Source organism: Lagopus leucura, unplaced genomic scaffold (assembly GCF_019238085.1).
Source record: "Lagopus leucura isolate 7727_CA_CO unplaced genomic scaffold, USGS_WTPT01 Super-Scaffold_702, whole genome shotgun sequence".
Lineage (NCBI taxonomy): Eukaryota > Metazoa > Chordata > Aves > Galliformes > Phasianidae > Lagopus > Lagopus leucura.
In genome coordinates, this window is record NW_024962254.1 from 818,479 (window position 1) to 843,237 (window position 24,759).

Below are 24,759 nucleotides of genomic sequence, written 5' to 3' on the forward strand. Positions count from 1 at the left end.
CAGTTCCCATCTCCAGCCACCAAAGTCCCCAAGTCCCAGTTCTCACCCCCAGACCTCCAATTCCCACCTTACTTCTCAATTCCCACACCCAGCCCCCAATTCTCACCCGCCAACTCCCAGTATCCACTCCCAGCCCCCAAATTGATACTCCCAGCCCCCCAGTTCCTATCCAATTCTCCCAACTCCCATCTCCAGTTCTCTTCCCCAGACCTCCAATTCCACCCCCCACCCCCCAATCCTCACCTCTCAGCTCCCACCCTGATTCCCCCAATTCCCACCCCCTCAGCTTCCCAGTTCCTACTCCAAACCCCTTGGCTCCCCCTGAGACTCATATCTACTCCCAGACCCCAACTGCTGCTCCCAGCCCCACAATTCCCACCTCAACCCCCGGTTCTCACCTCCCAGATCCCAAATTCCTACTCCCATCCCCCTAGTTTCCAATCCAAATTCCCACTCCCATTCCCCCAGTTCCCAATCCAAATTCCCACTCCCATCCCCCCAGTTTCCAATCCAGACCCCCACTTCTCACCTCTACACCCATAATAGCCACTGCTACACCCCTACTGTTACTCCCAGCCCCCTAACTCCCACCTCAATTCCCATCCCTCCAGCTCTCCTAACTGGATGACTAGGAGTCACCCAGTTCCCAATCCAGGCCCCCACTTCTCACCCATAGATTCATAATACCCACTCTCACACCCCTATTGCTATCCACTCCCAGCTCTCTAACCCCCACCCCAATTCCCATCCCCTTATCTCCCAATCCCCAACGCCCTCAATTCCCACCTTTCCCACCCTGGACCACTTCCATTCCCCACTTCCAGCGCAACCCCTGAACCACCGCCGGATGCACCCTTCCTCCGACCGACTGCCATCACTCTCATCTCCCAACCCAGCCCCCTATATCCCGGGTATCGCTCTCCACCTCCACCTCCGTTCCCATCTCCCGGCCCCACGCAGGCGCGGCGCTGCCCTCCCCGTCGGGGCGGCGCTTGGGGCCGGAGCGCTGCGGGCACCGGAGCTCCGGGAGCGGCTGCAGCGGAGCGGTGGGATATCGGAGCTCCGGCAGCTCGAAGGTACCGAGAAAACCCCGGGATGACCGATAGAAGGGTTTCTCTCTGGCTTTTTCTTCAACCCCGAGGCTGTGACTGCGTGCTGTTCCCGGGGAGGGAGGGACCGCAGCCTTTCGGGATACCTTGCTCCCTTTAGGATGAAGCTATCCCATTTGGGATGGCACCGTTTCCTTTGGGATGCTTCGGGGCACTTATGGCTTTGGGGACGGTGTAAGGGGGGACAACTGCATGGTGAGGGGTGAAGAAAGGTTTTAATGGGGGGGGGAGGGGGGGGGGAAGGGGTAAGGAAATGCATGCACACCCCTGCACTGCTTTGCTTTAAACACGGTGCTGCTCTTGGCTCAAAGAAGAGGCTGAGATTTTGGGGATGCTGCGGATTGGGGTTGTGCAAATCAGACCCTGAATGGTTAAAACCCTTCAGCTGCTCCCAATGCAGCTGAGCTGAAGTGAAACTTTCGGCAGCGAGGCCTCGTGGAGAGCAGCATCAGCCACAGAGCATGGAAGGGGAAAGCTGGGAGGTTTCAGAGTTCTTCTTTGTTCTGAATTTTTGGGACAAACCCAATGGCTTTTAGAAAGTTCAAGTGAGATAGAGAGCTCCTGTTCTCAGGGTGACGCAGGGAGGAAAGCGATGTTTCTGCAGGTTCCCAAGCAGGGATGTGAGCCTGGCTTTCCCTTGTCCCTGTGACAGGAGGCATTACCTCTTTCTCCCCGTTTTTTTGCTGCCCTGAAAATGTTATTTCAGAGCTGAAAACACCAGCCTGGTGCTTTTCAATTGGGCATCCCATCAGGAGTGTCTGTGTGCCTGCACCCCTCACCTCCTGTGCTGGTCACTGCCAGCTGAGCCTGGGATGCACGCACAGCACTTGGGTTTATTACCACGTATATATTATCAATTAATTATTGCCAATTCCCATTATGCTGCTGCCTGGGTGCTGGGGAGAGCTGGCAGACAGCAAGAGGAGATGAGAGCAAGGCACTGTTTGCAGGGATAGAGGGATGCTGTTAAATCCTATGGCTCACTTTCTCGCTGCATCCAGCCAGGACGGCGCTTTGTGGGCTGCTCTCATCTCCCTGCTGGCCTTCATCCCTTGGGATCATCCTCCAGGGAACCCCTTCCCCATTGGGTTATGGAAGAATTAAGGTGGTGGGGCAAGGGAAGAGCTGCTCCTATCTTCCCCACCCCTTGGGATTGCCCCCTAGAAAGCCCCTTCCCCAAGGTTTCTGATGGGATGAGGGCATGGAAGAGTTAAGGTGGTGGGACCATGGAATGGGGTTGGGATGGACTCAGCTTGCAGCAGGTGCAGGGACTTCCCTAGAGGCTCTGCAGCTTCATCCCATTAGGAAGAGCATGAATTTGGGCAGATTTCTCTTCTAAGGTGCTGCGTGGCTCTGGGATAAGGAGGATTTGGGGCTGGTAGGAGGTAATGATCTCCAGTCTGTGTGCTGGTGTCTCCTTTGTGAAGGGCCATGTTGGTATCCCCCCTCCCCCCCGAAGTGGGTGCAGAGCAGACGTGGTGAAGCTCAGCTGTATCCCTGAGATAAATGTTGTCTTTGATTATACCTCAAAAAAAAAAGCAACAAAAAAGGAAGAAATAAATCCAGCTCTGCCATGCCCTGTTGCTGCACAGATTAATAACAAAGCATTGATGCTTTAAGAAGGCTTTGGATCTGATCCCGAGAGGAGATTTAGACAGTGTTTGTGCTGGGGTATGATGATGATGCTAAGAATGGGTGCATTCTATAAATCTGTTCATACTTATAGAATCATTACCAGACATTTTCGGGAGGTGCCAAAATCCCTTTCCTGGTTTGGTCCAAGCAGGCTGGTGTGTGGGGAATGAGAACGATGCAGTAAGGGCTGGGTGAGCATCCTGGTGATGCTCTGGGTGTTCCTGCTATGGCAAGGATGGGCCAGATGGACCCAGAGGTTCCTCCAACCTCTGCCATTCCACAATTCTGTGATCGTATACAGTCCCTCCTCCTCCTCACAAGTCTCTATGATTTGTTCCCATTTCTCTTCCCTACCTTTGTTCAGGTTTCAGCCTGTAGGGAGCCAGTGGTGTGATGGGATGCTCATGGAAAGAAGTTATTTGCTGGTGTCTTCATCTGTGGTTCAGCAGTGGGTTTTCATTGACCTGCTTCATATTCAGGTCCAGACAGTTCTCCTCCACTTCCTATCCCATCCCAGGTCCCCATGGGTGGAACCATGGCTGTGTGATGAGATTGTGGTGCTTACTCCAGCTCTGCTCACTTCCACCTGATTACCCAGGGAGAAAGGGCTGAGCTCACTCCAAAAAATGGACGCAGCCCCATTCCCTTTGCTGGGGCTGCTTTGATTGCACCCGCTGAGCTGCAGCATTTTAACCCTTTCCTGCTCTTAGGGACTTGATTAGCAAGGCATGGTGGGGATGGGTTGATGGTTGGCCGTGGTGGTCTTGGAGGTCTTTTCCAAGCATTATGATTCCATGACTCCCCTTTGTACCCTGGGGGGATAACTCAAAGGTTATTGGTGTCAGACTGAGGAGTATGTATGGGTAGTTCCTGGAGGCACCAATGGAAACGGTGTCTGAGTTAATCACAGAATCACAGAATGGCCAGGGTTGGAAGGGACCTCAAGGATCATGAATCTCCAACCCCCCTGCCACATGCAGGGCCACCAACCTCCACGTTTAATGCTAAACCAGGCTGCCCAGGGCCCCATCCAACCTGGCCTTGAACACCTCCAAGGACGGGGCTTCCACAACCTCTCTGGGCAGCCTGTTCCAGTACCTCACCACTCTCTGGGTAAAGAATTTCCCCCTGATGTCCGATGTTTTGATCCTCTCTAGGAAATAATAACATGAGAGGTAATGGCTTCAGGTTGCGCCAGGGAGGTTTGGGTTGGATGTTAGGAAAAATTATGTCTCCAAAAGAGTAGTGATGCATTGGCACAGGCTGCACAGGGAGGTGGTGGAACTGCTGTCCCTGGAGGTATTCAAGGACCGTGGAGATGTGGCACTGAGGGATGTGGTCAGTGGGCATGGTGGGGTGGGTTGGGGTTGGACTTGGGATATTAGAGTTCTTTTCCAACCTCAGTGATTCTGTGATCCTATGAAAAAGCCCCATTCTCCTTTGTACTCTGGGACAGAGCAGACTTCAGCAGCTCTTGCCTTTCTTCACAGAGTATTACTTTGCAGCCAGCATTGCAGATCCTCGTGCTCCAAGGCTAGGACAGATGATAGCTCTGCAGTGCCCCGTAGGTCAGCAGACCATCTCCTCTGGGCCTGATCCAGCCCTATGGGGTGGCTGAACCCAGCTCCCCTCCTCCTGCACATCCCGTGGGCAGCTTTCATGTGCTCCACAGGCGATGGCCCAATTCAGCAGTGCTTTGACACATTTAACCTTAAAACACTCCAGCACATTAAAAAAAAGAAAAAACCAACACCCTGACAACACTCCTTGTGCCTTAGTTTGCCCTTGGGGTTAAAGGAATGATTTTCATCCTTCTGCTCTTCATTTCCTGCGTCGTTTCTGCTCGCTCGTATCCTGCAGTTTCAACCAGTCTGGAAGTTTTAATGCTGCCCACAACCAGGAAATGTGGCAGCGTGCATCAGCAGCGAACAAACATTTAAGGGTTTTTCCTTGAGCAAGATTAAATTGTTACGAGCAAGGGAAATTTCCAACCAGACCTACAGGTGAAGCGGCAGCAGCAGCTTGAGGGCTTGCAAAGCACTGCGACCATCCTCACTCTGCCCCATTGCAGCAGAGGTGGTGGGGCAGATCTTCTCCCTGACTGCAGCTCTGCTTTTCAGCTCTGAAGTTTATTCTGCAATATTTTCTTGCTTTGAGGTTTATCTGACAATAACTGACCTGACACGGCTGCAGCAGCCCAGATCTGTGCAGTTTCCAGCACAGGGACAAAATTGCAGGGGAAAAGGGCAAAGCTGTAGCTCTGCACGTGAAGCAAGATGCCTTCCCCCTCTTGTGCTTTTACTGCTCTTTTTCTTTGTATCTCCAGTTAAATCGCAGAGTGGGTTCAGTGGGGGAGAAAACACATCCCTGCAGCAAGAAGACCTCTGCCCATTGCATTTCTATGCTTTTTTGGTGTAGCATGCAGGCAGCTCTTGTTAGCTAGCCTACATCCCTTCCCAGCTGTCCCAAGCTCGTACAGAAAAGAAGGAAGCATGCTGATTAGTTGCTCAGGGTTTGCTTGTTTTGTTGTTCCTTTGGGTTGTTGTTTCTTTGCTTTTTTTTTGCTTGCAAGCCACACCCTGGCAAGCAGAGCTTCCCACCAAGTCTTTGCACACTCAGCTGCTCCCCAACCTTGCAGAGCAGGTCCTGCCACTAGTCTGAGCACGTGTGCATGCTGCCAGGATTGCTTTGGGCTGATTAAGGGAGTGAAAGCGAAGGGAAGCCGTGCACAGATAAAAGATGCAGCTGCAAACCCTCCATTTGCAAGCAGCTGTTGCAGAGGCATTGGTTAAGGGCCTTAAGAAATCCTCGCCCAGAAGAAATCTTCAGAGCTGGGAGGATGGCTGCTTTCTTTCCTACCCATGTGGGATCCCTCCTGGTGGTGCTGCGTGTAGGTTCAGCCTGTGGGGGATGTCCACCAGGGCAGATGTTCTGGCAGGAGCAAAGGATTGGGGTTGCAGCCCTGCACATGAAGTTGGACTTGCAGCAGTGGTTTGGTCTCCCTGTTTGTAGTTGTGGCATGGCGTTGGGTCAGCTCGAGCTGGGGAGCCTCTCTGGTGGCTCAAGGTCATATCCTGGGATCCTGGGGGTTGATTGCGTTATAGAATGGCTGGGAAGCAAAAGCAAAGGAAGGTGGGTGCTGCCCATGGGTATGAATCCCTACCAAAAGTCCAATAGTATTGGTGCATAGAATCATTGGAGTTGGAAGGGGCTTTTAAAGGTCATCTAATCCAACTTTTCTGCAGTGACCAGGGGTATCTACATGGAGATGCCGTATGTTTTCTGGAGGTCACCGTGCCTTGTAAAATGGATCTGTTCCTCCCTGAATGTTTCTGCAATGGACAAAGAACCAAAGGCCATGGACACAGGACGCAGCCTGTCCCTGCCCAGAAAGCACCACGATGCTGTGATATGCGTCAGTCATTGAATCATAGAATGGAATCAGAGAATTGTTACAGTTGGAAAAGACCTCTAAGGTCCCCAAATCCAACCATCAACTCATCCTCACCTTGCCCACCAAACTGTGTCCCTCAGTGCCATATCAGCATGTTTCTTGATCATGATGAGCAGCAGCTCATGTGATGCTGGTTAGCTTTGACCATCCAACTGTAGGGCTGTATGTTGGCCTATGGGATTTCTCCCTTGGACCTCTTGTTACTCAGGAGGGGAAATGCTCAAAAGGGAGATGAGGCTCAGTGGACATAACCTATGGTGCTCAGCACCATGAGCTGTATCCATCTTGCCTGGGCAGCAAGAGTTCAGGCCTTGTTGGTAAAAGCCTGCAGCCTTTTGTGTTCAAGAGCAGCTCTGCAAAATCTTTCCAGTATGTTAGAGAAAACTGGGGCTGGTGAAATTAAGGAGAAAGGGAAGAAAGGTTTGCTAAGGTGTTGCAGAATTAAGGCAGAAATGGGACTTGGAAAGCTCAAAATGAGACAGCAGGAGCTTTACCCCTATGCCTCTATGCCCGCGTTGATCTTGTAGCATCCAATTGCCTCCATTCTGCCTCCTGTAGAGTAGCTGCAGCCCCGTTATCTCTTCAGCTTCTCAGGCACGCGTCTCTGCATCTTTTGAAGTTCAATTGCTTTAATTATCCCAGAAGCTGCAGTAGCAATTGGAGGCAGCACATTTGCATGGAGACGTGCTGCATTTTATCTGTGCTTAATAATGAGCTTTCTGAATGAATTTCCCAAAACCTCTTAATGAAGCATCTCCGAGACCCATAATGCCCTAGCAAAAGGCTGTCTGCACTGTCTCAAGCAATACCTCCTGACTTCTCTGTCCTTCTCCCTGTATACATAATGGAGGTGTGGGTCGGTCTTCAGACCATAAGGTTTCTGTCCAGCTGGCAAGAAATTCAGTGTGAACATATTGTTGTGGTGTAAGGCTTCCAGTGGAGTCAGTGTGACTGGGTTTAAAAGCAGCTGGTCCAGACATTCAATTAAGAGCCCTGAATAAATAATAGAAATCAGTTCAGGCCAGTCCTACAAAGACGACATTCTTCTCTTGACTTATTTGTATTTTATCCAGAACGATGCTGAGAAGGGCACGGTGCTCCTGTAGTCTGATAAAGCAGGTGTTCAACACCATGCACATGGGGGGTGATGGCAGTTGAGTCCTCTTGGGTTAAGGATGGCCCGTGTGAATGAACAGGTGGAGGTGACTCGATTCTGCGTGCATGACTCTGCTATTCCTAGGCAGTTTCTCCAGTGTCTGAAACCCTGCTCTATTCAGAGCATGTTTGAAAGCACAACCTTGCTGTATGAGACCAGCCTCCTACCTCTATAAGCTACCCCATCTCAGTTTGGGGCTGCCCTATGTAAATCTGGTGGAGCCCTGCAGAAGCTATCTGCCGTCAGTAGGGTTTTGCTAGGAAGCCCAAGGATTCGTGGGTGTGCCTTTCCCTTCTTTGTTGTAACCAGCCATTACGTAGTGCTCGCTATAATCATTAATCAGAGCCACAGCTACAGGGCTGGGGCATGGAGGGTTAGAAGGGTGATGGATATCTCCAGGAGTTGGGCATTTGCAAGGCTCATTAGTTCACTTTTCATTTCTTGTCCTACAGTCTCTGCCGATCTACAAGGGTTTTAAACCCTAATCTGGAGATTTATCCAGAGTTTTTAACCCTGTTGAGGTACCTGGTGGAATCATCAATCATTAAGGTTGGAAAAGACTTCTAAGATCAAGTCCAACCATCAACCATCCCCACCTTGCTCACTGGCCATGTCCCTCAGTGCCACATCTCCATGGTTATTGAACACCTCCAGGGTTGGTGACTCCACCAGCTCCCTGGGCAGCCTGTGCCAATGCATTACTACTTTGTCAGAGAATAAATTTTTCCTAATATCCAACCTGAATATGATGTGCATCTGCTGTGGTAAAGTTTGGGACATGTTGACTTTTTGGGGCATCCCAAACAGAACTTCTCTGTTCTCACCAACCAAGAGTTTGGGAAGAGCTGAATGCCAAGCAGGGAATATCTTCTACTTCTGTCTTCATGATGTGGCACTGAGGGACATGACCAGTGAGCAAGGTGGGGATAGTTGACGGTTGGAGATTGATGGAGATGGTTTGAGATCTTAGCAGTCTTTTCCAACCTCATGTGAAGCTGGCAGCCTGGTGGCATATTAACCTCCCTCTGCTTTTGGGTCTGTCCTTGTGCCATCTTCTCTTGTTTTGCTTCCACAACCATCTCTGTTAGTCCTGCAGCTCTCCAGCCTCTTCCATTTGCAGCCACCAGATTTACTCTGTGCCAGGATGCCTTCAGACAGACATCCTGCTCCTGCCTGGACTTAATGCTGAGCAGAAGGTTTGCCCTGGCAGCCCACAAACCCATGTTGTGTGCAGCGCTCTGGTCAGGCAGATCTTGACCACAGCAGCTCAGCAAGCAGAAGATGAGGAATGAGCTCTACTCATAACCTAGACAGCCACCAGGAAATGTGTTTTTACATCCTGCTGCTGAGACAGTGTTATCAGGGTGTTGGGCAGTGCAGTGTTGCCCTTTTCTCCTGCAGTGACATCGTTGCCTGTTTGCAAATGGTGACTCACGTCTGCAAGGAACGAGGAGCTCCCAGCTTGGTGGCACTCCCTGTGAGTTATCCAAGCAAAAGGGAACTCCTGATGTTTGTACCCTGTCTGTTTCCCTGCAAACAGGCATCCAGGGATACCCAGACGTGCTGACTCCAAGTACAACCTGAATTCCACGTCTCCATGTAAACCCATTGGTTTGCCCACTTGGTATGCAGGCACCTTTAGGAGCTCTTTTGACTTGCAAGTCTGTGAGCTGTGCTTTTGTGTTTCCTTGCCCATGTTATTTAGCTGGTGGTAAAGTGGTCCCATGCACTAGGGGAAAGTGGGGTGATGCAGGAAGCTTCTGCTGACCCTCTGGGTCTATTAGAATCATTAAGATTGGAAAAGACCTCAAAGATCATCAGGTCCAACCATCAACCCGTCCCCACCGTGCGCACTCAACCACGTCCCTAAGTGCCACGTCTACACATTTCTTAAGCAATGAACAGGTGATGTTCTGGGGATGTCACATTAACAGAAAGGTAAAAACCAGAGAGATGCATTCAGTCCTCTGTTTTTTGATGGTTTTCTTTCGATAAGAGACTGCTGTAAATGCTCGGTAATTTGCACTTTGTGTAAAGCAGCTACTTAGAAAAACATCCAACTGCTCCCAAACATCTGGGTATGAAGAACCTACAGCTTCCCAGAGGAATTAAATCCCTGGTTAACCGCAGTCAATTTGTGAAGAAATAATGTCTTGTTTTCAGATATTCACCAACCTGGCTTCACCTCTCAGTCCTTGTAGATGCTGCTGATGCACGCAGGATGCTCTGCGGTGCTGTTGGCTCCAGGCCATGCCACTTTGTGTCCAAGCAAATCAACGGTGGATGCACCCACGGGAATGGGAAAGAGCTTTGGGAACGCAGTTCAAACCTGCTGCCAACTGTGCTGCTGTTCCCAATGGCCCTTAAATGAGAGTGTCACTTTATAGCCTGCATCTTGAGGTTTTTTTGTTTGTAGACATGTGTGCGGAGCACTTATCTCATGTTCTGTGTAGAAAGGGATTTGTGGTTTGGCTGCTTCTTTCCCAGATTGTGGAAAAAGAGTACATAAAGCTGTTCTTGTGTTGGCAGCATTTCCCCTGCAGAGCAGGACTTCTGTGTCAATAGCTGGAAGAGCAATTCCCAGTGTCCACAGAGTCATGGAGGCATTAAGGCTGGAAAAGACCTCCCAGATCCCCAAGTCCAACCCCAACCCATCCCACCATGCCCACTGACCACGTCCCACTGTGCCACATCCCCATGTTTCCTGAACACCTCCAGGAATGGTTGACCCCACCACCTCCCTGTACAGCCTGCCCCAATATGTTACCCCTTTTTTCAGAGAATAAATGTTTCCTGATACCCAACCTGAACCTGCCCTAGTGCAACTGAAGGCTATTACCTCTCTTCCTGAAGAAGCACATGAGAAGGCTGGAAAAGACAAGTTAAACAAAATTTTTGGACAGAGCCTGTCTGCTCCGAGTACTCTGAATGTTCTGCCATTGAGGGTTGTGGTTTGTAGGTTGTAAATTTTCCTCATGACTGCACCTGGTTGGGGCTTTGTGAGTCCCGTGCCTGGTCCCCACCTCATCTTCTCTTTGACCTGTGCCACATTGCAATGTGATACCAAGGGTGTCTCCTGCTCAGTGAGAACATAGATCGCACCCTGTAAGGACAGATTGTTTGGTCTGACATGTCTCCAGACAAATAAAAACTGTAGGATCTCCAAGCAAGGAGCCCTTTGCTCCCTGGCCAGGGTGCAGCCCTGAGATAAGTGTGGTGAGCCTTTGCTGGCAAAGCCTGCAAGCTGGAAGGATAGGAAAGGAAGTGATTTCTGAGAAAGGAAGGAATACATCAGCAGACATTTGGTCCTGGCCGGTGCAGACACTTTCAATAGTTATTCTGTTGCAGTGCTTGGAGCTGGGATCACAACCAGCTGGCAGGAGCTGGAAGGGGGAGTCCACAGCAGCCCTGAGTCATGCATCTGGCTCCCTCCCCAGCAAACAGCTTCTTGCTTAACTGCTTGGTGGCTGAACTGAGGTCAGGCTCAGATCTCTGTTCCATTTCAGCTCTGCAAAGGGGGTTGGAAGCGCGGGTTTCATTTCTTACCCATGCACAAACAGGTGTGTGGGGTTTTGTTAATGATGTCTGCTTTCCTTGCTCCGTGAGCATGCTAGCTTTGTGCAAGGAGGCAAAGGGTGCTCAGGCAGTCCTTCAGCATTTTAATGTGGCAGATCTGAAGTTCAGCCTGGTAAGCATGAAATGCTGCAAATTAAAGAGAGTAATGATTTTTAACACTGCCCCAAAAACATTTCCCCCAGCCCTCCCTTTCAGTTATTTTGCAATTAAAAAAAAAAAAAAGAAAAAAAAGAAAAAAAAAAAGGTTCCTGAGCATTTTCCTTTCTCCTTTAGCTTGGCTTTTTCTTTGCAACTCAATCCTATTTCATAGAATCATAGAATGGCTTGGGTTGGAATGGACCTCAAAAATCATCAAGTTCCAGCCCCCCTTCCATGGGCAGCGTTGCCAGCCACTAAATCAGGCATCAGACCAGGCTGCCCAGAGCCCCATCCATCCTGACCAACCATTTCCATCCTCTTGGCCAAGGGTGACAGTCACCCTGGTGTGGGATAGCAGGTAAGGAGTCACCCCCACAGGCAGATTTGGGCCACAGGAAGGCTGATGAGCTTGGCTTAGAGAACTTTTGACCCATTCTCATCAGGATGGACACTGCCCAGGGCATCACAAGGAGGTAAACATTGCAAAGGTCGTTGGAAAAAGCAGCTCCAAGGTGTGATTGCAGAGCAGTAATCTTATGAATGAGCACCCAGATGCCAGCCCTTGGCCACAGGACAGGCAGTGGAGTGGTGACTGGCATCTCCTGCATCAAAGCCATAACTTCTGCCTTAACTTGAGCATGGCTTTTCAAAAGTCACAAGACTTCCCCTCCCCTCCAGGCTCTATTCCTAACTCTCACAAGTTCTTTCTGCGCAGCATCTCATGGATACATCCTTTCCCCTCTATAAAGACACGTATTTCGTGTCTTTGAATAATTCATCTTATATCTGCTATAGCAGAATCCTTCTCCCCCTGCCTTTGCACTGTAAGATAAAGCATTAGAAACTATACAATTCCAAATCCATAGTCCTGCAGGATCATCACTGAACACTGTGCCTGCAGAGGAAGGACTTGGGGTGAGTGAGCTGTTGACCACACAGTACCAATGGTTTCCCAGTGAAGATATGTCAACCTATTGCCCCAGTTATAGAATCATAGCATGGCCTGGGTTGTAAAGGACCACAATGATCATCTAGTTTCAACCCCCCTGCTGCGTGCAGGGCCACCAACCACCAGACCAGGCTGCCCAGAGCCACATCCAGACTGTCCTTCGAAGTCTATCCAGGGCAGTGCTTCTCTTGGAATTTAGATCTCATTTAAGTAAGAGCCTAATCACCCTTTTGCATAATTATCCCATGCTGGGAGACACAAGGCATGTTGGAGAAATGTGGGTGACGAAGTATCTCACAAGCTGCTTTAGCAACCAGACCTCAGCAGCAGGGAGACCTGTGGAGCTAACAACAAGTGGGTTATTTTGGCTTCAATCAGGCCTTGGCTGATAAGCACTTGTGCTCCTAATCAAGCTGATAAATGCCAGCAATTAAAACCTGTGCTTTGCAAGAGTGAAGTGTTTTCATCTCACCCAGGCAAGAAAAGGTCAGTGGGTTGGATGATACTCTCAGCAAGGGCATCGATTTGTCTCTCCAATACCTACTGAATTAAGAGAACTTAATTCATCAATGAGGCAAGTGAAACCACTTTGACATGGGTGTATGATCACATAAGCGATTGTACAGTCCCTGGGACTATATATGTTCACACATTTTCTGCTTCCAGTCAGCTCTTCCTGCAACTTCCTTCTCATATCTGTGGATATTCATTAACCACAATAGGGATATAGTATTTATACATCTTGCTGGGATCAGTGAGTTTGGCCAGCTTGCTGGATGTATATTCTGCTGAATCATAGAGTTGTTTGAGTTGGAAGGGACCCTTAAATGTCATCAACTCCACTGAAGTAAATAGGGATACCTGCAGCTCCATCAGGCTCAGTAATGATCAACAGAATCAACAGGACACCCTATTTTGGGGAGAGAGAAAAATGATGCATGAATATTTAAACATGGGGTACTTTTAGGGAAGTAGCTGTAGAAGAGGGGCTATGGTTTAGTAGAGGGGAAAACTGCAGGAGGTTCCCCCTTCCCTTCTGTCTGAGGTGAGAGAATTCTTCCTATGGGATGGAGGGATGAGAACCAAAGCAAAAGGGTTGGTACCCAATGACCAAGCAATGCTTGGGTCCTTGACGAGGTGCTGCTTTCTCTCAGAATCATCTGGACAGTGGTTTTCTGCTGTCTGCTGGATTCCTAAATTCACATCTCTACCCTAGAAGCTAGAAGCTTGTCAAGACAGAATAATTAATCTGAAAACACAGGGCGTGCTGCCAAGAGGTCTTTTTTTAATTAAAAACAGATCTGATCAAGCCTACTGATGAACTGGCTTCTCTGATGAAACCATGAAGTGTGTGTGTATGTAATTTTGAGCAGAAGGTGCTTCTCGAAACCCTGGCCCTCTGGGGATGGCCTGCACTCATTGCTGCCTTCTGAGCAGATAAATGGTCATCACCTCGAGATGACTGAGGAAAGTTTTCTGCTTTAAATGGGGCATCCAGGATTTGAAATGTTTAATATTAACCATGACAAAGTTCCCTCTGTGTGACAGTGGGCTGAGAACCTGCTCTGTGTAGGCACCACCCAGGGTGCCCCATTGCTCTGCAGTAGACCATAAAAGCTGCTCACATACAGCTAACCTGGGGGCATCTTCTCGTCCTTCAGCTCTTCAGGCTTCAGTTTTCCTCAGGAAAACCCCAAACAGGTTATGAATTCACTGTAAGTCAGGCTGTCATCTCCTTCTGTGCCTGTTTGAGTGGTGTTCGTCCAACCCTGGGGGAATTCAGAGACATGAGTCCAGGCAATCAGTTAGTTTAGAGGAATCACCCATCTCCTCATTCAGATACAGGCTTTTTCCTGCCTGTTTAAACTGGAGCGTGCTGATACCTTGTGGTATGGCTTAATCCTTATAGGAGAGGGAGCCACAGGTGCTCTAAAGGACCCAAAAAGTGTGCAGTAACTCAGACCTGTCAAAACTGGGGAAGGCTTGGGCAGAAGCTAGGGGGTGTCCTCCAGCCATGCCTTTTTGGTCTCCATGGCTTCTAGCCGTGACTTTTGGGTCCAGGTGTTGCAGAGGAGGGTGGGGTATCCATAGCCATACCCTACCCATCTCACTCCTGCTTTTTCTGTCCCCCCAGAGTCAGTAGGAAAGGATGTTTTCCTCAGTGAAGCCCTATGAGAACCAGCGCTACGCTGCCCTGAAGAAGGAATGCCTGAGGAAAAAGCAGCTCTTTGAGGACCCTCTTTTCCCTGCCAACGATGACTCACTCTTCTACAAGTCAAGGATCCAGGGCATTCAGTGGAAGAGGCCAAAAGTAAGTGTGCCCATTCCCTTGCCCCTTAATGCTGCTTTCCACCACCCCATCTCTCAGGAAAACCCAAAATGCCCAGTGCTTTACCAACTGCAACACTAAGTCCCAGACAAGCTATCCTCTTCCTGGAAAGGTTTATCAGCAGCATGAACCTCTGTGAATATAAGGAGACCTGCTGCACTGAGGAGTGGGCCCAGGAGCCCACTGGAGGTTTCTCCATGACTCTGTTTCTTTGTGCATAAGTCAGAGAGATGCTTTGCAACCTGATTGCTGGATCATATTCTTAAGTCTGGTGGATCTAGTAGAGCAAAGAGATGGCTGTATTTCCTTGCTTATGCATTTGCAAATGAAAAAGAAAATAATCTATGAGCAGGAGAGGTGTTTGGGGGGTTTTGAAGAGGTGGGCTTTGGGGGCTGAGTGTAGAGGTGCTGGGTCCAATCTGCAATCATGACCAGAGACATGGAGTTGTTGGAGTGCATACAGAGCAGGGCCACAAAAGTGATCCAAAGGATGGAACCATCCTCTCCAACGAGGACAGGCTGAGAGAGCTGGGGCTGTGCAGCCTGGAGAAGAGAGAGCTCCAGGGAGACCTGATAGCAGCCTTTCATTGGGGCTGTATGAATGGGTCAGACTCTTTAGCAGGATCTGTTGTGATAGGACAAGGGGAGATGGTTTCAAACTAAAAAGAGGGGAGATTCAGACAGGATGTGAAAAAAAAAGGTTTTTACCATGAGGATGGTGAAGCACTGGCAAGGGTTGCCCAGAAGTATGATAGATGTCCATCCCTGGAGACACCCAAAATCAGGCTGGATGGGAGTCTGAGCACCTGATGGAGCTGTGGTGTCCCTGTTCATTGCAAGAGAGATGGACCAGATGGCCTTTAGTGGCTCCTTCCAACTCAAGTCTGTGATTCTATGATACTGGTGAACTGCTCAGCAGCTGCAGCCCCTGCCCCTCCCTGCGCCCAGAGAGGTTCTGCTGGTGTTGGGCACTGCTGTCCTCCATTCCCTCAGCACTTCATGTGGCCAGAATGCTGGAGGGAGAGGGGTGTGTAGAACAGAGCTGTGTCTGTCCCTGTGAGGGCAGTCCGTGGGGTGAATAAAAGGGCTCTGTGTGATGGGAGGGTCGGTGCTGAACAGGCTTCTTTTGTGCGGCTGAGCTCAGCATCCTGGCAGGCCCTTGAAGAAGGAGATCTCATTTCTCTCTCTGTGATTCCTTCTGCTCTGTCCTGGGTTCTTCCTTGAGGTTTGTGCAAAGTACTGTGTGCACATTTTGTTCCCTTTGTCCCGCCAACATCTTTTTTTCTGTGACAGTCAGCAACCCTTTCCTTACATTCCAATCAGTAAGGTTGGAAATGGCCACTAAAATCATCAAGCTCAACCATCATCAATCCCCATTTAGAAAACAAGCAAAGTGACACTCCCAGCTCTCAGCAAGCACTCCTTTGAGGGCTTCCTGACCCAGAAATGCAGTCCACAAGACCTTGGGATGCTCTCTGCAGGCAGGGGATGCTGTGCACGCACCTCTGCTATCTCTCAGGGCCATGGCCATGATTTGTTTGGGAGAGTTTCAGCTCAGGCTGTGTGATAAGGCTCAAGAGTACACCATGCCCTGGGCTCTGCTGTGGAAACAGGGTGGGTGGAGAGTGGAAATAAGAAGTGTTGGATGTTACAACAGCTGTTTGCTTTCACAGAAAGGGTGTTGCTTACCATCTGTGTGGGGAAGTGATATGTAGGAGCTAAGCTTTTCACTGGTGCGTGAGAAGTAGCTGCACTGAGCTCACTGGGGTGGTGGGAATTAGCTCTGGCAGGGTCTCATTCCCATTCTTTGTGTGTGCAAGTACCTTCTTTCCCTTCCCATACCTAGCAGCATAGAATCTTTTGAGTTGGAAGGGACCCTTAAAGGCCATCTGGTCCAACTCCCCTGCAGTGAAGAGGGACACCCACAGATCCATCAGGTGCTCAGAGCCCATCCATCCTGACCCTGGGTGTTTCCAGGGATGGGACACACACACATTTCTGGGCAACTTGTTTCAGTGCCTCAACTGGAACTGCTTCATCCTTTCTACTCCTCCACTTACTCCCAGAACTTGCAGTGGCCAAAAAAAAACAATCTCTGCACCACTCTCCCTCTTGTTTGATGGGAGAAGGGGAGGCCTTCCTGGAGCAGTTGGTGAATAACCCATCTTGGGCAACTTGAGACAACCTCCCACATCTGGTGCTGCAGTGTTTTCTGTAATGGTCTCAGCCTTGTTTTTTTCCCAGAGCATCTTCCCTCCCTCCCTGCTCTCCTGGCCTCCAGATCTCCTTTGGAAGCCAGCTTTTTGCAGATGTAGCAGCTGGACAAGCCCTCATGCTGGGCTTTAGCTCTGGTGGCTGCTCTCTGGATGACTTCATCTTCCAGCACAGCTGAGCCAGAAAGCTAATTGCTGGAGTGTGTCAGAGAGAGGGAAGCCATACCAGGAAGTGGGCCTTGAAGAGCTGTTGTTTTGTGTAGCCATTCAAAAATGAGACTGTTTTGTTGCTGAGCCAAATCAGATTCTGTAGCTGGCTTGGCCAGCATTAGGGGTTCTTTCTGGCAGCAAAGCTTGGCATTTGCATCAGGGATTAAACTTGGTGTTTTGGGCTGAGCGCTTGAAGCTCCTTCTCCCTCTGTCTGCTGCTGTATGAAGGCAAAAGAGATCTGTGTAATGGGGCACATGGTGCTTGATCCTCAAACTCTGAGTTTTGCAGGTTCCATTGGAGATACAGATGCTGTGGTGCAGCAAAGAAACAGCAGTGTGAAGAAGAAATAGTCTGTGCATTAGGTGAGATAATCCAGGATTTTAGGGGCTGGATAAATGAGGAGAGATGGTACTGGGAAGAGGCTGGCAGACATGCAAGCTGGGAGGCAGAAATTAGGGCTGAAATAAGGAAAGCAATGGATGTAATTTTTCTGGATTTTATTTAGACTTTTGCAGCATCCTTCTGGACAAATTGTCCAACTGTGCAATAAATGAGGTCACACTACACTGGATGATGAACTGACTCAATGGTTGAGCTCAAAGGATCATAGTCAGCGGGGTGACATCTGGCTGGTAGCCACTTCCTCATGTGGTCCTCAGGGCTCAGTTCTAGGACCAGTCCTGTTCAGTGTTTGTATCAGTGATCTGGATGACAGATTATAAGGGAACAGCATGAAACTGTGCCAGGGGAGGATCAGACTGGATGTCAGGAAATATTTCTTTACTGTAAGTGTGATCAGACGCTGGAACAGGCTTCCAGAATGGTGGTTGATGCCCCATGCCTGTTTATATTCAGGAGGCACTTGGTTAAAGCCCAACTTTTTGGTTAGTTGTGAAGTGGTCAGGCAGTTGAACTTGATGATCTTTGAAAATCCCTTCCAACTGAACTACTCTACTCTATTCCACTCCATTCAATTCCCCTATCCTATCCCATCCCATTCCTTGGGAACACCATTCGTGGTCTGGAGAGGAAGAGGCTTGTCTACCCTGCTGGAAAACAGCTCACCACTCCTAAAATCACTGTCTCAAAACACAGGTCTTGTGTACAGACTGCTACTGGAGATGCCGTGAGATTGATATGGGGTTAAATTAGGCTCATTAGTTCCTCCTGGCCTTAGCAAGGATGTCTTTTCTCCCTGTTTCAAAGAGGACCACTTGTTGGCTCAGGACCTGGACTCATTGTATCTGCTGCTGAGACTTTCTGGCTGGTCACCAGGTCATCACTATGCCCTATGGGAAGTAAATTAGACCAGATGGAAGACTTAGGTCATGAATAGTCATGGTGCTGCTGCACCTTTGCGCTGTGAGCTCAAGCCTGCAGGCTGCAACAACTATAGGAACTGTCTTGGATGAAGCCTGCACCATCCTGTCTGCAGGGGAAGAGTCCTGCTCTCCATCCCTGTTATCAGGATATTTTTTTTTAGCTCTTCGTAGTTTGCTCTCAAGCACCAAATTCTCTCTGCAGGAATTCTCAAGGGAGTTTGACCCTGATTGAACAGTGCAAAGATAGGTTCTTGCTAAGTGGCAATGCTATCTGGGTGAAAGTCTGGATGAGGAGCTATGAGATATGGCTTAGTGGCTTGTGGTTGCAATGTTAGTGGGAGGACAGTCGGATGATTTTGTAGGTCCTTTCCAATCTTGTGATTCTGTGATTCTATGAAAGATGTTTGGAAGGGAGAAGCTCTGAGCTGGCGTAGTTTTCTTTGGAAAAAGAAAGGCCAGACATTTTAAGAAGGGCTGTGGGCAGGAGGAGGTCTTCCAGCTGGACAACTGGGGCATTTTCAACCTTGCTTTGGCACTGAGGAGAGATGCTTTCTTTCACAGCCCTTTTTACTTATATTTTTTTGTTTCCAGCCATACGATAGCTATTTTGTTTTAAGAACTGGGGAATACCATTTTTCAGCATCCACTTCTCTGACATATATCTAGACTGACCTGTCCGTAGGGATTTTGTCCTATTTCCATTTTCTCCTGAATTCAGTGTCTTTGGATGAGGAGGGGACACTGCAGGAGAGGAGAGTATCTCTCCGATCCCTTTTTCCTTGCATGATGAAGCACTTATCTCCTTTCCCTTGCTGAGTGAGGGTTATACAATCCATCCCTGCGGGGTTTTCTTGGAATGAGAAAGGAGTCAATGAACTAATTCACTAAAAGCAGGACCGGCTCTTGCCTGCCCGCAAGTTTCTGCATTAAAAGGTCTTTTCCCCAGCGTACAACACAGGCTGGGAAGCTGGCAAAAGCAGAAGGGTGATGATAGTGGGGATCCAGAGGCTAAAATCTTCTGGAGCTTTACTCTTAGAGCTCTTAGAACTTGGGGTGCCAAATCTCTAGGCCATGTCACTCAGTGCACCATCTACCCTTCTCTTAAACACCTCCAGAGTCAGTGGTTCCACCACCTCCCTGGGCAGCTTTATGGTCCATCCATAGGCTTTGGTCCTGCCCATAGGAGGTTAGGGATGCCTGTGAATAGCATTACCAATGGATGAACCATCTCCTCTAAATGGGAGTCCGCAGCCTCTCTGCTATCCATTACAGAGTCAGAGTCCTTCCAGACTTTTGCATTTCTGCACTTAGGAATTTATGAGCTGCTCACCTGTTCATTTATCTGCTGTGCTCTCTGAAGCCTGGAGCTGGCTGCCAATTTGGTTGCTCCTTGCCAGTAAGGGGATTGATCACCTTGCAACGCAGTTTCTGAGTTTATCTTGTTTTTAAGCCTTAAGTCAGCACTGTTTACCTATTCCCAGTCCAGGAAGGATGAGATAATTTTTGTTATTATTTATGATTGTTTCAAGAGCTCTCAGTTCTCACTGAACTGGATGCTGACCCTGGATCTGTCCCAGCAGATTTCACCAGATCCTTCCAAGGTTGTGGTCCCGTGGTGACACACACATGTTTTGCCTCTTAGCATCAGACTAAGCTGCCTGGCATGGGCAGTGTTCAATAAGAAAGCAGCCAGGGAGTCTGCTCCATCTTCAGCCTCAGAAGGACACAGCCAAAAATGCAAAACCAGTGCTAAAATCAGCAGATCAGATTTATGGCTTACATTTTAATGCAACCATGTGTCTATGTCTAGAAATTATTGTAGCTGAGTCTGTAATGGAGGACAGTGGGAGCAGAGAGTATCACAGAAAGGAGCCAAGGGCATCTGCTGCCCTCTCTGAGGGAAGTGGAAGGGAATGGTGTAAAACCTTTGCAGATTGGGCTGTAGGGTTCAGGGGGGTTAGGGTGTGGGGCAGGTTCAGGGCAGCTTGTGCTCTGGGTGAAGCCAAGCCTTTAATCTCTGTGCAAGCACTGCTGGTGAGATCTCTAAGACCACCCCCACCATGCCCACTGACCACATCCCTCAGTGCCACATCTCCATGGTTCTTGAGCACCTCCAGGGACAGTGACCCCACCACCTCCCTGGGCAGCCTGTGCCAATGCCTCACCACTCTTTCCAAGAAGAAATTGTTCCTAATATCCAACCTGACCCACATGAGCTCCTAAGGACCAAGATGAGCAATGCAGCTTTGATTTTTAAGCCTTGGGAGAAAATGGGATTTCATGGGACTCCGTCTCTGGGTTCTGCTGGCACCAAAGCCCTTGCAAAGGAGCTTGGTTAGGCATGGTGCTGCCTCTTGAAGTAGGAAAATGAAACACTAGGCATGGTAAAACTGAGGGCTGACATCGGTTGCTGTGATAAGTGGTTAAAGAAAGAAACAAATAAGAGGAAGCATGGGTGGAGGATGGAACCCTGCAGCTGGAGCAGAGGAGCCATTTCCTTGGTCTGCTGAGTCTAAAGCCAGAGGGAACTGCAGTCAAAGCATCGGCTGAATTTCTGCACGACAAGTGGTCACGGGATTTCCTTGAATTAACTTCCCATTGAATTAAACTAGAGCCACTTCCTCTAAGCACCAGCCAGTTTTATTTAAAGCATTTCCAGGAGGGGAAAATAAACCACAGCTCCGGATCACTTGTTCTAAGGACCAGTCCTCACCTGTGGATTTGAATTTGTATGTGTGTAAGAATTGGCAAAGCTTTAGCATGCACTGCTCATATCTTGTGTGCACTGGGGAAACACTGCTTCTCCATTTCTTCCTCCTTTAAATATGTGGTAGATTTATGATTACCCTGAGCAGAGGGATGCCTATGCCTGTAGGGAAGCGGGTATGAATCCTCTCTCCATCATCTTTCCATCTTGCCTTGCTCAGCATGCCCTGGGCTCCAGTCAGATTCAAAAGCATCAACGAGTTGACCAGGGGTGAAAAAATGCAGCCAGCATCCGTCTTTGTCAATGCCCCAGGGCAAGGGCTTGTCCTTTCCTTGCTGCCAAGGGACTGACTCTGTCTGATTGAGTTGTATGGAGTATTAAATTCCCCAAGTTGTCCCTTTTTAAAATAAAACCCCAATGTAGTTTGACAGTAAGTGGAATGGTACTGTTTCTCCTCTGATATACATAATTTAGCACAGAACGTTGGGAGGGGATGACAAGCATCATTGAGGAAGTACAGTGGCTGCAGTGTTTATGCAGGCTTTAGTGACCTAAAGCAGAGCACAGGTAGCTGAACTCACCAGCTCCAAGCAGGGTGCCAAGCTATGTGAGATGCTGACCTGTTCACACCCTCACCTGGATGCTCATCTCTCAAAATCCACCAATGGGTCCCTTTTTGGTCTATCCTTCTGTATAGAAATGGGCTCTGGCTTCCTCCCGTCTTGTCCTTGGCTTTCCAGGTGCCCTAAAAGGGATTAGGGCTTCAGCCATCTCTTTGGGGCAGAGGAGGCTTGCCATTTCTCCTCCCTTTGAGGCTGGTGGAGACTCACACAGGCATCACAAGAAGAAAACAGAGATGAAGCATCACACCTTGGAATGACAGCTGGTCCAGCAATGTTGACCAGCACAAGAGGCTGCAGCTTGGAAGGGGTGACCAAGCAAAGCAACCAGTATCTTCTGGATCTTTAGTAAGAAGCCACCATTTGGTGATGCATTCCTCCCGGTTCCCCTTCAAGAAGAAAAGGGTGAACAAACTATCTTAATAAGCAGTGTTTGTGGATGCCTGAAGCTTGAGTGTGTCCTGGTGCAAATGCCACCACTGGAGTTATGTAAGAAATAATCATGGAACATGTAAATAGAATGCTTCATAATGGGAGAAACCAGCTAGAAGTCTAACCATGTATACACAATATGCAAACCATGTTGTGAGTCTGTATGGAGACTCACGTATCCCTGGGAGGGCTTGTGCATCTTCCCATCTTGGAGCTATGGATGATGTACGAACATCATTGCATCTCTCACTAAACTGGCAGTAAAGTGGGCATGTATTAAAGGCTTCAAAGTCTTGTCTGGGAATGCTGCATGGAAGAAATCACCATAGGAAACAAGGATGCTGTTGAGGGGAGATGAAACTTGCTTGGGTTTAGCAGCTCTGTGAACCCTTCTAGCTCCATGACCTGAGACTGCTTCAGGAAGATCCCTGTTGGGTCACTTTGGTTATTAAGTATGGGTTTCGTTCTGTTTGTTGAAATTCCCCTTGGAGGGTCCAGCCAGCACCAGCCAATGCTGGATGCTTATGGTGTGATTTGAGCCCACACTGCTGACAAACTCCTCTCTGCTGCCTTCTCTTGCCAGCAGTAGGAATGCACCTTTTCTTGTTGCTTGAATTTTTGAATGATTTTCTCCCATCCATGTTCCATCTCCCATCTCATGTTACAGAAGCTCATGTGTCCACATTTCTAGATGTTGGCTTTCTCATAAAGTGTGTTTCTGTGTTTGCAAAGCTACGCCCAGAGTATGAATAACCAGAATAGGTGTGGGCTGGAAGTCACTTCTTTAAATAGCTTAAACTCATGATAACCTCTTCGTCACCAATGCACAAACGGGGATTAATTGGGCCTGTGGTGGGGTCAAGTGCTGGTCTTGAATCAAGGCGCTGCTGTGTTATAAATACAGTACAACCACAAACTTAGGGGCAGATCCTAGCCCTGGTATAGTGTTGCTTAAGCAGATGTGAGAAGTATCCCTGCTGGAAACTATCTAAGATGTTTTGACATGCATTGCAGAGGGTGGAGATAATTTTCCTTTGCAGCTTTGTGCTCTCTTTTTCCATTTCTTGACTCTTAAGATAATTAATAATAATAAAAGGCGTGATTTGGGTTTCTAAATTGTGTTTTAGAAGATTGACTTTCAGTGCAACACAGGAATTAGGATTCAGGCAGGGCAGTGTTGGGCAGGCATGTGTGCCAAACCCAAATGATGGCCCTTGGAAGCAGGAACTGTGCAGCTGAGCTCATAGATTCACCAGCTCACTCTGAGATTCACAATAGCTGTGGAACAAGTGGGTGTTTTTGAACTATTCTTCCCAAAATTATATGATTTCTCACAGCAAAGATTGCTTGAAAAGGGTCTTCTCTTCCCATCTCTATGTTCCTGATGGGAACCAAGGGCTCAAAAAGATGCTTGCTGTGGCCATCCCCATCACTCGTGCGCATCCATCTGGTTCATGGTCTATTTGTGCCAACATGACTGAGAAGCTCCCCAACCATGGGTTGTTCTGCACATGGTTTCAAGGCTGGCTGAGGTTTGATCCCACAGCAGGTACTGGTGTAACAGAAGGGAGCAGTGTGCTATGATGAGGAGGTGAGCTCTGGAGTGTGGATGGATTTTAAACCCAAGATGTTGCTAAGCCAGGGCTTTTCCTGACCTTTAGTGCTGATCTTAGTGCTGTCCTAATGGAGGTCTGTAGGAAAGCTGAAGGCTGTGATGGACTATGGGGGAAATGGGGAGAAGTTGGGCAGTAGCACTGAGTTGAATCAGAAGGACGTGTCCTTCTTAGGGTGTGAAAGTTAAAGCAGACAGGGGACTTTGTTTCTCCTCCTCATTTCTGGTGTAACTCCCTTGAGCTCATGCCTACCCCTAGAGGGAAGGAGATCCAGGTGGAGCCATCCCTGAAAGCTGTTGGGTCTGCTCAGCATCATTCTCTTGCTTCTCTCTGACCTGGTAATCTCGGCCGGGGAGCACACTAACCCCCCTGTGATTCTGAAAGAAACAGTCAGAGACCTACTGCTCCAGCTGGACTGTCACAAGTCGATGGGGCCAGATGAGATCCACCCGAGAGTGCTGAGGGAACTGGCGGAGGTGATAGCCGAGCCGCTTTCCATCATCTGTCAGCGCTCCTTGTTGACTGGTGAGGTCCCAGAAGACTGGAGGCTTGCCAATGTGACTCCCATTTATAAGAAAGGTCGTAAGGAGGATCTGGGGAACTACAGGCCTGTCAGCCTGACCTCGGTGCCAGGGAAGGTTATGGAGCAGATCGTCTTGAGGGAGATCATGCGGCATGTGCAGGGTGACCGGGGGATCAGGCCTAGCCAGCATGGGTTCATGAAGGGCAGGTCCTGTTTGACCAACCTGATCTCCTTCTATGATCTAGTGACCCATCTGGTGGATGAAGGAAAGGCTGTTGATGTGGTCTACCTAGACTTCAGCAAAGCCTTTGACACTGTCTCCTACAGCATTCTCCTGCAGAAGCTGGCAGCCAGAGGCTTGGATGGCTGCACTGTGGGCTGGGTAAGGAGCTGGCTGGAGGGCCGGGCACAGAGAGTGGTGGTGAATGGAGTTAAATCCAGCTGGCGACCGGTCGTGAGTGGTGTTCCGCAGGGGTCGGTGCTGGGGCCTGTCCTCTTCAATATCTTTATTGATGACCTGGATGAGGGCATCGAGTGCACCCTCAGTAAATTCGCAGATGACACCAAATTGGCTGGAAGTGTGGATCTGCCTGGGGGTAGCGAGGCCCTACAGAGGGATCTGGACAGGCTGGAGAGCTGGGCTGGAGCCAATGGGATGAGTTTCAACAAGGCCAAATGCCGGGTCCTGCACTTCGGCCACAACAACCCCAGGCGACGCTACAGGCTTGGGGCGGTGTGGCTGGAGGACTGCGTAGAGGAAATGGACCTGGGG

General features: G+C 49.1%; 1 protein-coding gene across 2 annotated transcripts in view; it reads left to right on the forward strand.

The window, feature by feature from the left end:
* Positions 1–991: 991 nt before the first annotated feature.
* Positions 992–24,759, forward strand: part of CAPN5 (calpain 5) — a 53,033-nt gene continuing 29,265 nt past the window's right edge. The window contains exons 1-2 of one of the 2 annotated variants that reach the window (XM_042862572.1): positions 992–1,076; positions 14,152–14,328. In XM_042862572.1, the coding sequence (XP_042718506.1) occupies positions 14,167–14,328 (162 nt within the window). In that variant the 5' untranslated portion in view covers positions 992–1,076; positions 14,152–14,166. Of the gene's footprint in view, positions 1,077–14,151; positions 14,329–24,759 lie in introns of those variants that run through there. The other variant, XM_042862573.1, reaches the window with a different exon arrangement.